Below are 14,103 nucleotides of genomic sequence, written 5' to 3'. Positions count from 1 at the left end.
CCAGCACCTCCTTGGGTTGTGTTGGATGTTAACACAGACGACGCTTTTCACTGTATGTATCAATGTACCTGTGAGAAATAAATGTGAATATGTTTCAATTTTGGAGGCCACTCAGACTGCTGGAAGTTTTTTTGGAAAATAATTAGCTCATACGGAGCCCAATGTAAAAACTGGCTCACTGAACTTCCAAGAGTTTACATTTTTGAACAATGAAGATTAAAATAAAGAAGAGAAATTGTGAACCAGTACTATGATGAAGAATTAGCAGAGTTTCTTCAGTGATTCATTAGACAATGTATTCTCTTCAAATGTAAGGGCATGGCAACCATTCCCTTAATAGTCTGAAGGATAAAAATAAACGAGTTGAAAAATGTACGAGGCTGACTGGAAATCAAGATTCAAGATTGTTTATTGTCCTGGTACACAAGAGTAAAGGAGGTTGAAATGAAATGTTACTCCAGATCTGATACAACATGAAAAAAAAACAGAATATGCATAATGAACACAATAGATTTCAACAGACTTCGAGGCCAGTGGTCTTGAGGAACATGGATGTACATGGATGAGGTGCAGATCAGTGGCACTTGGCAGAAAAGTGGTTCGGCACAGCCAAGGAGGGCTTAAAAGGCCTGTTTCTGGGCTGGAATGTTCTATGGTTCTATGGTCCTGGGTTCGAATCCAGTCAACTCCTTGCACGCTTTCCATCCGTGCTGGGTTGAGTGTCGAGCTGGCAACTTGGCCTTGTTTTAAAAAAACACATGCTGAGAAGTGGCATGGTTGTGGCCCGATGTGCCACAGGGTGCGGAGAGGAAGAACAACCGAGGGTATAAATGCATGAGATTAGCTTATATACTTAGAATGATTGCATGTATATAGTGTGACACTAAGTACAGTATATAAATGCTGAAGTAGTGGGGTGGGGGATGTGGAGGGGTGGGTTAATGGGTGGAGGTGTTGATCAGCTTGATGGCTTGGGGGAAGTAATTGGTTTTGAGTTAGCTCGTCCTGGCGTAGATGCTATGTAGCCTCCTCCCTGATGGGAGTGGGACGAACGGTCTTGTTTATTTTGAAAGCAAGGTCTTTTAAACATATAAAACTGAGGATACTGACACGATTGTCACCACGAACAGTCATCAAAGCTATGTCAAGAAAAACTCAAGGCTTCCACAAGCCCCTTTCGTCTCCTGGTACAACAGGAACCAATGTGGAAGAGGTGAATGACAGGACACTAAAAGGTAAGGTTGAGATATGTTTTGAAGAGTCGTACAGGATTCTAGCAAGGTTAAGATGGTATATAAAAGTGAACCCATCTGCAGCATTATATCAGGTATCCATGCATGTAATGTGAGAATCTTCCAGAGTACGCTGTCTGCTGGAATGTATTAACTTGTAAACCATCCTTTCAGTGAAAGTTTTCTTTATGTACTTACTTGGGGGAATTGCTGTTATAATTGCTGTTTTCAGAACAATCTATTCCAAAATTCAACAGATTGTTTAGAGGAAGGAGCTGATTCTCATAAGCTCTCTAACTTAAGCCTGAGAAATACTTGAACAGAGTATTTGAAACCCTGGAGATGTAGATAAAACTATCTATCTTTGGACAACTCAATTAAGGCAGTATCCTACATATATTTGGATGTGAGGTAATCAATATTCCCTCTAATTATTGTCATTATTTCAGGGGTTCTGAGAAGAATCTCATTTAATTTTGTTAACTGTATTTTTATTGCTCTGCAAAGCAGCAAGAGCAACTGAGCAGAGAAGGTGTGATAAGCAGTGTTGGCTCGTAACTGTCCCAGTGAATTATCATCAAAGTACGCACCCGTTATCCAACCTTGAGATCCGTCTCCTAACAAGCAGACACAAAACAAGAAGCCCCAAAATAAAAGACCGTTGAACACCTAATGTACAGAGGGGGATAAAATCAAATCATGCAAACAATAAAGGCAGGTTAGTCGTGTTTGAACTGAAGTCCACAAAGACAGTCCTGTCAGCGCGGAGCTGAGCATCGAGCTGATCCAGCCCACCCCTCGCCTCCAGTCCCGACACCTGACCTTTTCAATCTGGCCCGGCATTTAAATCGTCCAAACACCGGCTTCAGTTGCTTGGGTTTGCTCTGGGACCTGGTCCCTGCCATTTACCCAACCTTTCCAATTCGGCCAGCACTTAAATTGATTGAACCTCGTGTCTTCCTCACTCTCGACGACAGGCCCGCTGCCTTTCCTTGATTTGCTTCTGCCACATCGAATTGACTCCAAGTCCAAAGAGAAGTTACAGAAGTTTGCGATGATCCTTTACCAGAGAAAATTAATCAGATATTTAGATGCTTTCTTCGCTTCATGAGCTACCAGCCAGCACCATCTTAAATCAGAAGCCAAGCATGACATTTAGTTGTATCAAGGTACAGTACAGAATAGACCAAACAATGTAGGCATTAGATTTGAATATAGGAATTTTATTTTGTGTGCTATCGTAACTGTGTGCGTTGTGTGTGACTATATGCACTATACATTGCACCTTGGTCCCAGAGAAACGCTGTTTCTTTTAGCTGTATACATGTGTATGGTTGAATGACAATTAAACTTGAGCTGCCAACTGGGTGACCCGTGCAAAGTTCTCAAGCATACTTAAGCAACAGCCTCGCACTGTTGTACCGTGTGTCAGAGAGAGAACTGGGTTTATTGTCATTTGCAGAAGTACCCGGATGCACAGATGCAGTAACGGAACAGCATTGCAGGCAAGCAGCATTCACACAGAAAACGAACATAAATGAGACACAATCTTTACAAGAAAGTGCGTGATTTATAGCAGCGATTCGGTTAGCGTTATACTATTAAAGTGCCAACAACTGGGATTCAGTTCCTACCGCTGTCTGTAAGGAGTTTGTACACCCCCCCCCCCCTCTGACTGTGGGGTTCCCTCTGGATGCTCCCGTTTCCTCCCACCCTTCAAAGACATGTACGTTAATAGGGTAACTAATCTCACGGGTGTAATTGGGCAGTGTGGGCTTGTTGGGCTAGAAAAGCCTTTTACTGTGCTGTGACTGTGTGGGTTTCCTGCAGTGGCTCCAGTTTCCTCACAGATTTCGAAGATGTACTGTTGTTAGATCAATTGGTCATTGTAAATTGTCCCGTCACTAGGCTAGGATTAAATTGAGGGTTGCTGGGCAGCACTGTACAAAGGGCCGGAAGGGCTGTATCTCAATTGATAGATAGATAAAATAAAGAATCTCTAAATAATGATAAAGTGTCTGTTTTTAGTGCAAAGTGAACAAAATGGTCACAGTTTTGCTGAACTGTGGTAGTTAGTTCTGAAACTGAATGGTTGAAGGGAAATAGCTGTCCTTGAACCTGGTGGTGTAGGACTTCGGACTTCAGGCTTCAGTAGCTCCTGCCCGATGGTAGTTGAGAGAAGGTGGCATGCCCGGATGGTAGGGATCCTTGATGATGGATATTGCTACCTTGAGGCAGTGCCTCTGTGGACACTATGGGTGGTAGTGACGGAGGATGTGGTGGTGATATATTGGGCAGAGCCTGCTACTCTCTGCACTTTCTTGTATTCCTATGCATTCAATTTGCTACATTAATTTTAATTGTCCAGCTCATGGTGGGATTTGAACAGATAGAGATCAGATATACACTCCCTCGTTATTAATCTGGTGTCCAGAGTTGTGAGTCATTAATTCACTGATAGGGGTTCAAATTCCACCCTGAGATCAGGAGAATTAAAATTACTGTAATAAAATCTGAATTAAAACCACTGGTGTTGTTGAAATGTTACTAATTAGACAATGTAGAAAATTATGAACAATTACAGAGGAATCTTGATCAGTTAGGTATGTGGGCTGAGGGCTTGCAAATGGCTTTCCATCTGTATAAATGTGAGATTTTCAGTTCTGGTTGTCTCAATATAGGGAAGACGTGGAAGCTGCAGAGAGGATGCAGAGGAGATTTACTAGGGTGCTGCCTGGATTAGAGAGGGTGCAGGGGAGATTGGCCAGGGTACTGCCTGGATTAGAGAGGGTGCAGGGGAGATTGGCCAGGGTACTGCCTGGATTAGAGAGGGTGCAGGGGAGATTGACCAGGGTGCTGGCCTGGATTAGAGAGGGTGCAGAGGAGATTGACCAGGGTGCTGCCTGGATTAGAGAAGGTGCAGGGAAGATTTACCAGGGTACTGCCTGGATTAGAGAGGGTGCAGAGGAGATTGACCAGGGTGCTGCCTGGATTAGAGAGGGTGCAGAGGAGATTGACCAGGGTGCTGCCTGGATTAGAGAAGGTGCAGGGGAGATTTACCAGGGTGCTGCCTGGATTAGAGAGGGTGCAGGGGAGATTTATCAGGGTGCTGCCTGGATTAGAGAGGGTGCAGAGGAGATTTACCAGGGTGCTGCCTGGATCAGAGAGGGTGCAGAGGAGATTGACCAGGGTGCTGCCTGGATTAGAGAGGGTGCAGAGGAGATTTACCAGGAAGCTGCCTGGATTAGAGAGTGTGCAGAGGAGATTGACCAGGGTGCTGCCTGGATTAGAGAGGGTGCAGAGGAGATTGACCAGGGTGCTGCCTGGACTAGAGGGTGCAGGGGAAATTTACCAGGGTGCTGCCTGGATTAGAGAGGGTGCAGGGGAGATTGACCAGGGTGCTGCCTGGATTAGAGAGGGTGCAGGGGAGATTGACCAGGGTGCTGCCTGGATTAGAGAGGGTGCAGGGGAGATTTACCAGGGTGCTGCCTGGATTAGAGAGGGTGCAGGGGAGATTTACCAGGGTGCTGCCTGGATTAGAGAATGTGGTTTATGATGAAAATTTGAACAAACTGGGGTTTTTCCTTCGGAATGAATGAGGATGAGAGTGGACTTGATAGAGATGTACAGGATGATAAGAGGTCAAATCATTACACAGTGCATTGAGCCAGAACAGGGTAAAACAATAACAATGCAGTGCAGATAAACACAGTACAAGATAACGGGGTATATCGTGAGGCCAGGAGTCCATCTTATTATAAAAGCGGTCTGTCCATCCTTATTGTAGCCCAGGACTGATCAGTCATGTGACAATGGGATGGAAGCTGTTTCTGAGCCTGGGGGCATGTGTTTTCAGGCTTTTGTACCTTCTGCAGGGTGGGAGGGTGGAGATACGTTTCTACTAAAGGAGGTATGAGGCTCTCCTTTCCTCTGCTAGCTTGCAGTTCACCCTTGGGCAAGGTGTAGCACCTACTTAACGCTTCACCTCTCCCTACCGATCAGGACCACGTGAAGCCATGGGAGGTGGTGGTGCACGTCACACATCCTGGTCGTGCAACCATTGTCACCAGGTCGACCATTTCTGAAGAGTACTGGCAATGGCTGAAGTCCCCCATCTTGTAAAGACACTGCCCAAAGGAAGGCAATGAAAAACCAGTTGTGTAGAAAAACTTGGCAGGATAATCACGGTGATGGAAAGACCATGATCACCCACGTCATACGACACGGCACATGATGACTGAAGAATCTACTACCTGACAGAAAGGGGGCAAAGAGGGAATGTCTGAGGTAATTATGTTACTGCTTTTACTGAGTTAGTAGGTTCCTGTGATGAGTCGAGCTGTCCATAACTCTGCATTTTCTTGTGCTCACTGGCCAAGCAGTAACCATGTCAAACTGAGAAGCATCCAGATAAAAATTGGTGAGGGACAAAGTGGATGTGCCAAATTTAATTTCAGTGATTGGGAAAAATAACGCATATACAAAGATAAAACAGTTAAAAATACAAGGGAAAAGGTTAGTTGGGGGATTGTGAGGAGGAGGCATGTGCGAAGTATAAAAATTGGACAGAATTAATCTGCATGATAGATTTGCACCTCCCATTGGGATCACTGTCAACAGTTTACAGCAACCCGCGTTGCCAACAATACTTTCCAAGTTAACAAGGAAACCTTGTTTCTTCGAACTGACAGAAATGAAGTATTTACCTTCAGTAAGTAAATGCTTTAGTGTCGTTAGTAAGGTGAATATTTAAAACTGATTTATGTGCAGGTGTTGTGCTCGGGCTTTTCCTGTTGGAGAGGAGGAGGATGAGGGGTGACCCGATAGAGGTGTACAAGATGACAAGAGGCATAGATCAATGTTCGAAGTAAATTATCATTCAGTACTGTGCAGAAGTCTTGGGCATATATATAGTTAGGGGGCAGTACTTTTGCACAGTGCTGTATATGTCTATGTGGAGTGGAGAGCAAGTTTGTAAATCTGGCGGGAGCAAAGGATGTTGGGAATGGTGAGGGTGGAGCATCGCGAGAGGAGTATGGCACAGGTAGCAGAGAAAGAGTGCCAGGGATTTCTGCACAGTACTGTGTACTACCCCGACATTGCAAAGAAATAGAATAGAATCAATGAAAGATCAAGGGGAGAGCCAGAAGCTTTCTCCCCAATCCAATATGAGGGGACATGATGTTAAGGTGATTGGAGGGAAGTATAGCGGATATATGAGAGGTATGTTTTTTACACAGAGCGTGGTGGGTATGTGGAAAACTCAGACCTTGAAAGGGGTGGTGGTAGATGCAGAAACAGGGACTTCTGGATAGGCACATGGATGATAGTAAAATCGAGAGCTATGTGGGAGGGAAGGGTTAGAGTAAGTTACAAGTTCGTCACATCATGGACCAAAGGGCCTGTACTGTGCTGTACTGTTCCTTTTTGTATGCTACATTTAAAAAAAAAATCTGCTAGTTTAAAGTTGAAAATAACTTTATTATCAAAGTACATATATATGTCACCACGTACTACCTTGAGATATCTTCTTATGGGCATTCACAATAGAACAAAGTAATACAAACTTCGCATGGGACTGACAAACAAGCAATGTGCAAATACAATAAATTAAATAATAGAGAACATGAGTTGTAGAGTTCACGAAAGTGAGTCTGTAGGTTGTGGAATCAGTTCAATGTTGAGGTGAGTGAAGTTACCCTCGCTGGTTCAGGAGCCTGATGGGTTGTTCCTGAAGCTGATGGTGTGGGACCCAAGGCTCCTGTATCTGCTTACTGATAGCAGCAGCGAGAAGGGACAAAAGGCACATGGAGGTAACTTGGTAGAAGAGTGAAACTGAAGCTTTTCAAAAATATCACCAACAGCTGAAGGATGTCACACAAAATGAAATGGCAAATGCTGGAAGTGCTCAAAAGCAAACAGCATTCATGTAGAACAGCGGTTCCCAGGCTGGGGTCCACAGACTCCTTGGTTAATGGTAGGGGTCCATGGCATTAAAACTGTTGGGAGAATGGTAGCGTAGTGGTTAGCGCAACACTATTGCAGCTCAGGGCGTCTCGGAGTTCGGAGTTCAATTCCGACACCTTTTGTAAGGAGTTTGTACATCCTTCCTGTGGAATGTGTGGATTTCCTCCGGGTGCTCTGGTTTCCTCTCACTGTCCAAAAACATACTGGTTAGGAAGTTAAGAGGTTATATAAGTTGTCCTGTGATTAGGCTAGGGTTAAATCAGGGTTGTCGGGGGTTTGATGGGTGTCATGGCTCGAAGGGCCAGAAGGGCCTGTTCTGTGCTGTATCAATGAATTTTTAAAATATTTAAAAATAAACCGCACCCACATTTTATTACTGGCACTTCATCAAAAATGCTGCTTATCATGGTGTGGCAAATGCTGATGGGCCGTTCTCCATTTTCCATTTTTACATAAATCTCACTTTTCAAAATGAGACCATTCAAATTACTTTGCTGCATCTGTCCTTTCACATGGAGGTAACTATAGTCTGAGCAACATGTACGAAATGCTGGAGGAATGCAGCACGCCAGGCAGCATTTATAGAAAAGAATAAACAGTCGACATTTCGGGCCGAGACCCTCCACCAGTCCTGATGAAACAGTGACCGTTTATTCACTTCCATAGATGCTGCCTGGCCTGCTGAGTTCCTCCAGTATTTTGTGTGTGTTGCTCAGATTTGCAGCATCTGCAGATTTTCTCTTGTTTGTAACTATAGTTTGAATTCTCTGTCCCCAGTCTATACCATTCAGGTTTAATCAAAGGCATGTCCAACTTCTTTTTTAAATGCGTTCACAAACATCTGATTGAGGTAGAATCTTTTATGCTCTAATGGGCTTCTGTTTGCAAACGTTTGCTTTCACTGGACCCTTTGTTCCTCCAATGAATATTCTCAGTCTATTCACCGAGTAAACTGTGTGAACCAGGACTTCCTGTGCATCCAGGCTGATCACTTGCAAGAGTCATTGCAAATCTTTGGTAACGATTGTGGAAATTTGGGGCTATTCTAGTTGATTTAGGGTGGCACAATAAGGTGGCGGTGAGTGCAATGCTTGACAGCACCAGTGGCCTGAGTTCAATTCCTGCCACGTCTGTAAGGAGTTTGTACGTTGTCCTGTGACCACATGGATTTCCCCAGCTGTTCTGATTGCCTCCTGGTTCCATACACATTCCAAAGACTTACAGGTTAGTGGGTTAATTGGTGCTGTGGGCGTTATAGGGTGCTGTGGGCTCGTTGGACTGAAATGGTCTGTTACTATGCTGTATCTCCAATAGCAACCTGTGGCCTTGTACAAAATGTTTGTAGAATCCCTGCGGTTACTATTACCGGGACATGAACTGTAAGGTATAATTGTCAGCACTAATTTATTTCCTTATTTTTATTTCTATCTCCCCAGTAATCATCTGCCCTTCTCCCGAGTGCTAATGTGACTTTGCTCTATAGCAATAACATTGTTAATCACTTTTCACTGGCCTGTTTGGGACCATTCAATACTTGGCTTAGATGCACCATTTAAAATCTTTTGATCCTCAGTGCACAGCTGTCACTGTGCCCTTGAGATAAGGCTCATTTGGAATCCAAATGCAAAGAATTTGTGCAAATGTAATTCTGACGATACTCTGGGGAGTGACGTTTTAATGACATCCATTGGTCATATTTGTTCTTTAGTTCCCAGTACATTAAATAACCTCAATAAAGTTAAATGTTTTAGCCAATGGTGTCTACCTTCTCTGAGGTTTTAACGTGTAAAAGTCAGATTTATAATATTGGTCATTAAAATTAGAGACTAGAATTTCTGAAATCCATGCCAGTCCATTTAAACCATCCTATTATGACTGCCATCATAATCTCTGTGAAGCTTGTTTGTTACTGTTTTATTTATTGGCCGTTACTACAGACATGATTTGCGGTTTTGTCACCACACTACAGGAAGGATGCGGTAGCATTAGAGAGAGTGCGGAAGAGATTCACCAGAGTTTGGCTGAAATGCAGGGCTTTACTCATAGGGAAAGATTGGATAGCATGGTTTGTTCTCTCTGGAGGGTAGGATGCAGGTGACCTCGGAGGTTTATAAAGTTGAGGGTCATAGATAGGGCAGGTCAATCTCTTCCCTTGGCATCTAAGATAAAGGGGAACAGGTTCAGAATGGGAAGATTTACAGGAGATCAGAGGAGTAAAATATGTTTTATTTTAGTGATACAGTGCAGAGTAGGTCCTTCCATCCTTCGAGTCACACTGGCCCAGCAATCCCTGACAAAACTGATTCCCACTGCCTCTGCCATCCGATTTCTAACACTACCTCATTACTTTTATTATTTTTATTTTGTACACTACTTATTTAATTTAACCGTTTAATAGTTATCTACTCACTGTAATTCATAGTTTATTTTTCTCTATTATTCTGTATTCCATTGTAGTGCTGTTACAAAGACGAACAAATTTCACAACGTATGCCGATGATGTTGAAACTGATTCTCATTTTCATTCAATGACCAATTGACCTGCCTGGTATGCCTTTGTAATCGGACATACAGAGACACCATACACTGTGATGCTGTGATTGAACTCTGAACTCTGGAACGCCCGAGCCGTAATAACGACGTGCTAACTGCTACGCCACCATGGCGCCCCATGGTGTTTGTGTGGTGGTTGTATCAAACAAAGTGGAGAAGCAACACCTAGTATTTCTTCGAGGTAGCCTCAACCCTGACAGCATGAAGATTAATTTCTCCTTTTGGTAACTGATTACCCACTCCTGCTTCGCTCCTCTTCTATTCCCCACTCTAGCTTCTTACCTCTCCTCACCTACCAATCACCTATCACATCCTCTTTGTGTCTATCCTTCTTCCCATTGTCCCATGGTCCACTCCCCACTCACCTCTCCAATCATAAAACCATATGACATAGGAGCAGAATTAGGCCATTTGGCCCATCAAGTCTGCTTTGCCATTCAATCATGGATGATCCTTTTTTTCCTCCTCCTCAACCCCAGTTCCCAGCCTTCTCCCCGTAACCTTTGATGCCATGTCCAATCAAGAATCCATCAATCTCTGCCTTAAATGCACCCAATGACCCGGCCTCCACAGCTGCATGTGGCAACAAATTCCACAAATTCACCACCCTTTGGCTAAAGGAATTTCTCCGCATCTCTGTTTTGAAATGGATGCCCCTCTATCCTGAGGCTGTGCCCTCTTGTCCTAGACTCTCCCACCATGGGAAACATCCTTTCCACATCTACTCTGTCTTGGCCTTTCAACATTCGAAAGGTTTCAATGAGATTCCCCCCCCCCCATCCTTCTGAATTCCAGCGAGTACAGGCCCAGACCCATCAAATATTCCTCGTATGATAACCCTTTCATTCCTGGAATCATCCTTGTGAACCTCCTCTGGACCCTCTCCAATGCCAGCACATCTTTTCTAAGATGAGGGGCCCAAAACTGGTCACAATAATCAAGGCCTCACCAGTGCCTTAGAAAGCCTCAGCATCAAATCCTTGCTCTTGAAATGAATGCTAACATGGCATTTGCCTTCCTCACCACCAACTCACCCTGCAAGTTAATCTTCAGGATGTTCTGCACAAGGAGAACAGATTCCTTACTCTCCAGCCCTTTACCTTTCCCACCCATCATCTTCTAGCTATCCCCCTTCCCCTTCTCCCGTTTTTTTATTCTGTCATCTTCCCCCTTCTCAATCCTGAGAAAGGGTCTCGGCCTGAAAAGTCGACTGTTCATTCATTTCCATAGATGCTGCCTGACCTGCTGAGTTCTTCCAGCATTTCGTGTGTAATGCTCTGGATTTCCAGCAGATGCAAACTTTCTCATGTTTATGATTTGTTGTCCTGTATTCAACTTTCTTTTGGATTCCCCCCCCCCCACCTTCAGCTCATCCCACTGACTGCAAATTTGTCCTATCATCTTCCTGTCCTTTCTCACAGCCTCACTACCTACTGTACCTACTTGTATATCAACTACCTCATCCCCAACCCTATCACCCTGGTTCCCAACCCCCTGCCAAATTAGTTTAAACCCTCCTTAACAGATTTAGCAAACCTGCCCGCAGGAATATTCATCCACCTGGAGTTCAGGTGTAACCTTTTCTTTTTACACAGGTTATGCCTTCTCTCAGTGATCCAGAAATCTGAAACCCTGCCCCCTGCACAGTTCCCTGGCTACATGATCAATGCTCCTCATCATTTTATATACCTCTATCAAGTCACCTCCCGCCAAGTTCACTCAACCTATTCTCTTAAGATACATCCTCCAATCCAGGCAACATCCTTGTGAATCTCCTCTGCCCTCTCTCGATAGTATCCACATCCTTCCTGGAGTGAGGTGACCAGAACTGAACACAGTACTCCAAGTGGCGTCTGACCAAGGTCTTGTATAGCTGTAACATTACCTCATGGCTCTTGAACTCAATCCCATGGTTGGTGAATACCAGCATGCCATATGCTTTCTTAACAACACTGTTAATCTGTGCAGCAGCTTTGAGTGTCCTATCGATACGGACCCCAAGATCTCTCAGATCCTCCACACTGCCAAGAGTCTTACCATATATATTATATTCTGTTTTCAAATTGGATGTACCAAAATAAACCACTTAAAGTCCATCTGCCGCTTCTCAGCCCAGTTCTGCACCCTATCGATGTCCTGCTGTAACCTCTGACAGCCCTCCACACTATCCACAACACCCCCAATCTTCCTGACATAATAAATGTCAGTATCCAGAGGATGGATTGTCTGGAGCATGAGGCCAGGAGGTCAAAGCCTCTAGGGAATGGAGGCTGCAGGCTCAATGTTTCGATGTACTTGTGATGGTTAAATAAATCTGAATCTGACTACATGCGGCAGCTGGCTGTTAACTTATTCTAATTTGTATAGAGGCACCTAGGTCTCCCTATACTCCGCTCATCTGCAATTGTTTTGCATTTAGATGATATTCTGCCTTTAGATTCCCCTCACTGAAGTGCCAAATCTCTTGTTCCCTATGTGACGACTTTTCATTCCCTTATTCAGCACGTGCAGACTCGTAATATGCCTTCCAACCTATTGTCATGACAGTTCATACAAATAGGGCACTAGAGCACAGTGCAGGCCTTCGGGCCTGCGATCTTGTGCGGACCTTTTAACCTATTCCAAGATAAATCTAACCCTTCCCTCCCACATAGCCCTCCATTTTTATCTCATCCACGTGCCTATGAGAAAAGCTAACATCCATAACACTTTGAGACATGATCCCTGTTAAAATCATATATTCATTTAGAACTATGTCTCTAAATTCTACTGAGTTGCTTGCCATTGGAGTCCAGAGGAGGTTCATGGGAATGATCCCAGGAATGAAGAGATTAATGTGTGAGGAGCATGTTAATGCTCTAGCCTAGGCCTTCACTTCGTAGTGTTTAAAAGAATGAGAGGCGATTCCATTGAAACAGATCAAATCTTGAAAGACCTACAGCAGACGGAATAGATGTTGAGAGAATGTTTCCTATTGTGGGGGAGTCTGGGACCACAATGCGTGCGTCAGAATGGAAGGACATCCCTTTAGAACAAAGAGGAACTTGTTTGGCCGCCGGTTGTGAATCTGTGGAATTTATTGCCGCAGACAGCTGTGGGGGCCAAGTAATTGAGTGTATTTTAAGTAGAGGCTGATAGGATCTTGCTGAGTAAGGGTGTCAAAGGTTACGTGGAGAAGGCGAGAGAATAAATCTCCTGAGAAGGTTAATAATTTGGCCATGATTGAATGGTGGAGCAGATTCGATGAGAAACCTTTTGAGATAAGCACATGGATGATTGAAAAATGGAGAGCTATGTGGGAGGGAAGAATAGATTGATCTTGGAGTAGGTTAAAAGGTCGGAAAAACATCACAGTGGTATGTGGTGTTCTACGGTATGTTCTAAATGATAATCGGCTGTGCCTTGATTTTCATTGCAAATGGCGCCTGTTGAGAAATGTTGATTTTGCCTTTTCCCTGTTGGATGTTCTAAGAGATTACATTTGCTTTTCAGAATGGGAGCTTCCGACAACATCTACAAAGGTCAAAGTACATTCATGGAAGAGCTGAGTGAGGCAGCGGAGATCATTAGGAAGGCGACATCTCGCTCGTTGATCATCTTGGATGAGCTGGGAAGGGGCACGAGTACCCATGATGGTATTGCCATTGCTTACGCCACCCTTGAGCACTTTGTAAAGGATGTAAGTAATCTTGCAGGGAGGGCTGAATTCCCATAATACTGAAAACAACATTAAGCTGCAGAACCACTGCCAAGTGTGAATCAATTTGGATAATGAGGTGGGTTTTCAAAGCTTGCAGGGAGATTTATGCCGGTTAGAAGAATGGGCTGAACGTTGGCAGATGGAGTTTAATGCTGAGAAGTGTGAGGTTCTACATTTTGGCAGGAATAATCCAAATAGAACATACAGGGTAAATGGTAGGGCATTGAGGAATGCAGAGGAACAGAGAGATCTAGGAATAACAGTGCATAGTTCCCTGAAGGTGGAGTCTCATGTAGATAGGGTGGTGAAGAAGGCTTTTGGAACGCTGGCCTTTATAAATCAAAGCATTGAGTACAGAAGTTGGGATGTAATGTTAAAATTGTACAAGGCATTGGTAAGGCCAAATTTGGAATATTGTGTGAAGTTCTGGTCACCAAATTATAGGAAAGATATCAATAAATTAGAGAGAGTGCAGAGACGATTTACCAGGATGTTACCTGGGTTTCAGCACTTAAGTTACAGAGAAAGGTTGAACAAGTTAGGTCTCTATTCATTGGAACGTAGAAGGTTGAGGGGGGATTTGATCGAGGTATTTAAAATTTTGAGAGGGATAGATAGAGTTGACGTGAATAGGCTGTTTCCATTGAGAGT

The 14,103-nt window shown here is 43.9% G+C and overlaps 1 protein-coding gene across 1 annotated transcript in view; it reads left to right on the top strand.

Annotated features, from left to right (window-relative positions):
* msh3 (mutS homolog 3 (E. coli)) overlaps nucleotides 1-14,103 on the top strand; it is a 258,875-nt gene that overhangs the window by 193,747 nt on the left and 51,025 nt on the right. The window contains exon 21 of the mRNA XM_059969397.1: nucleotides 13,245-13,431. Coding sequence (XP_059825380.1) covers nucleotides 13,245-13,431 — 187 coding nt within the window. The remainder of the gene's footprint in view (nucleotides 1-13,244; nucleotides 13,432-14,103) is intronic.

This window comes from Hypanus sabinus, chromosome 5 (genome assembly GCF_030144855.1).
Source record: "Hypanus sabinus isolate sHypSab1 chromosome 5, sHypSab1.hap1, whole genome shotgun sequence".
NCBI classification, from domain to species: Eukaryota; Metazoa; Chordata; class Chondrichthyes; order Myliobatiformes; family Dasyatidae; genus Hypanus; species Hypanus sabinus.
Note: the sequence above shows the minus strand (reverse complement) of the source record. Positions and strands in the feature narration are given on the sequence as shown.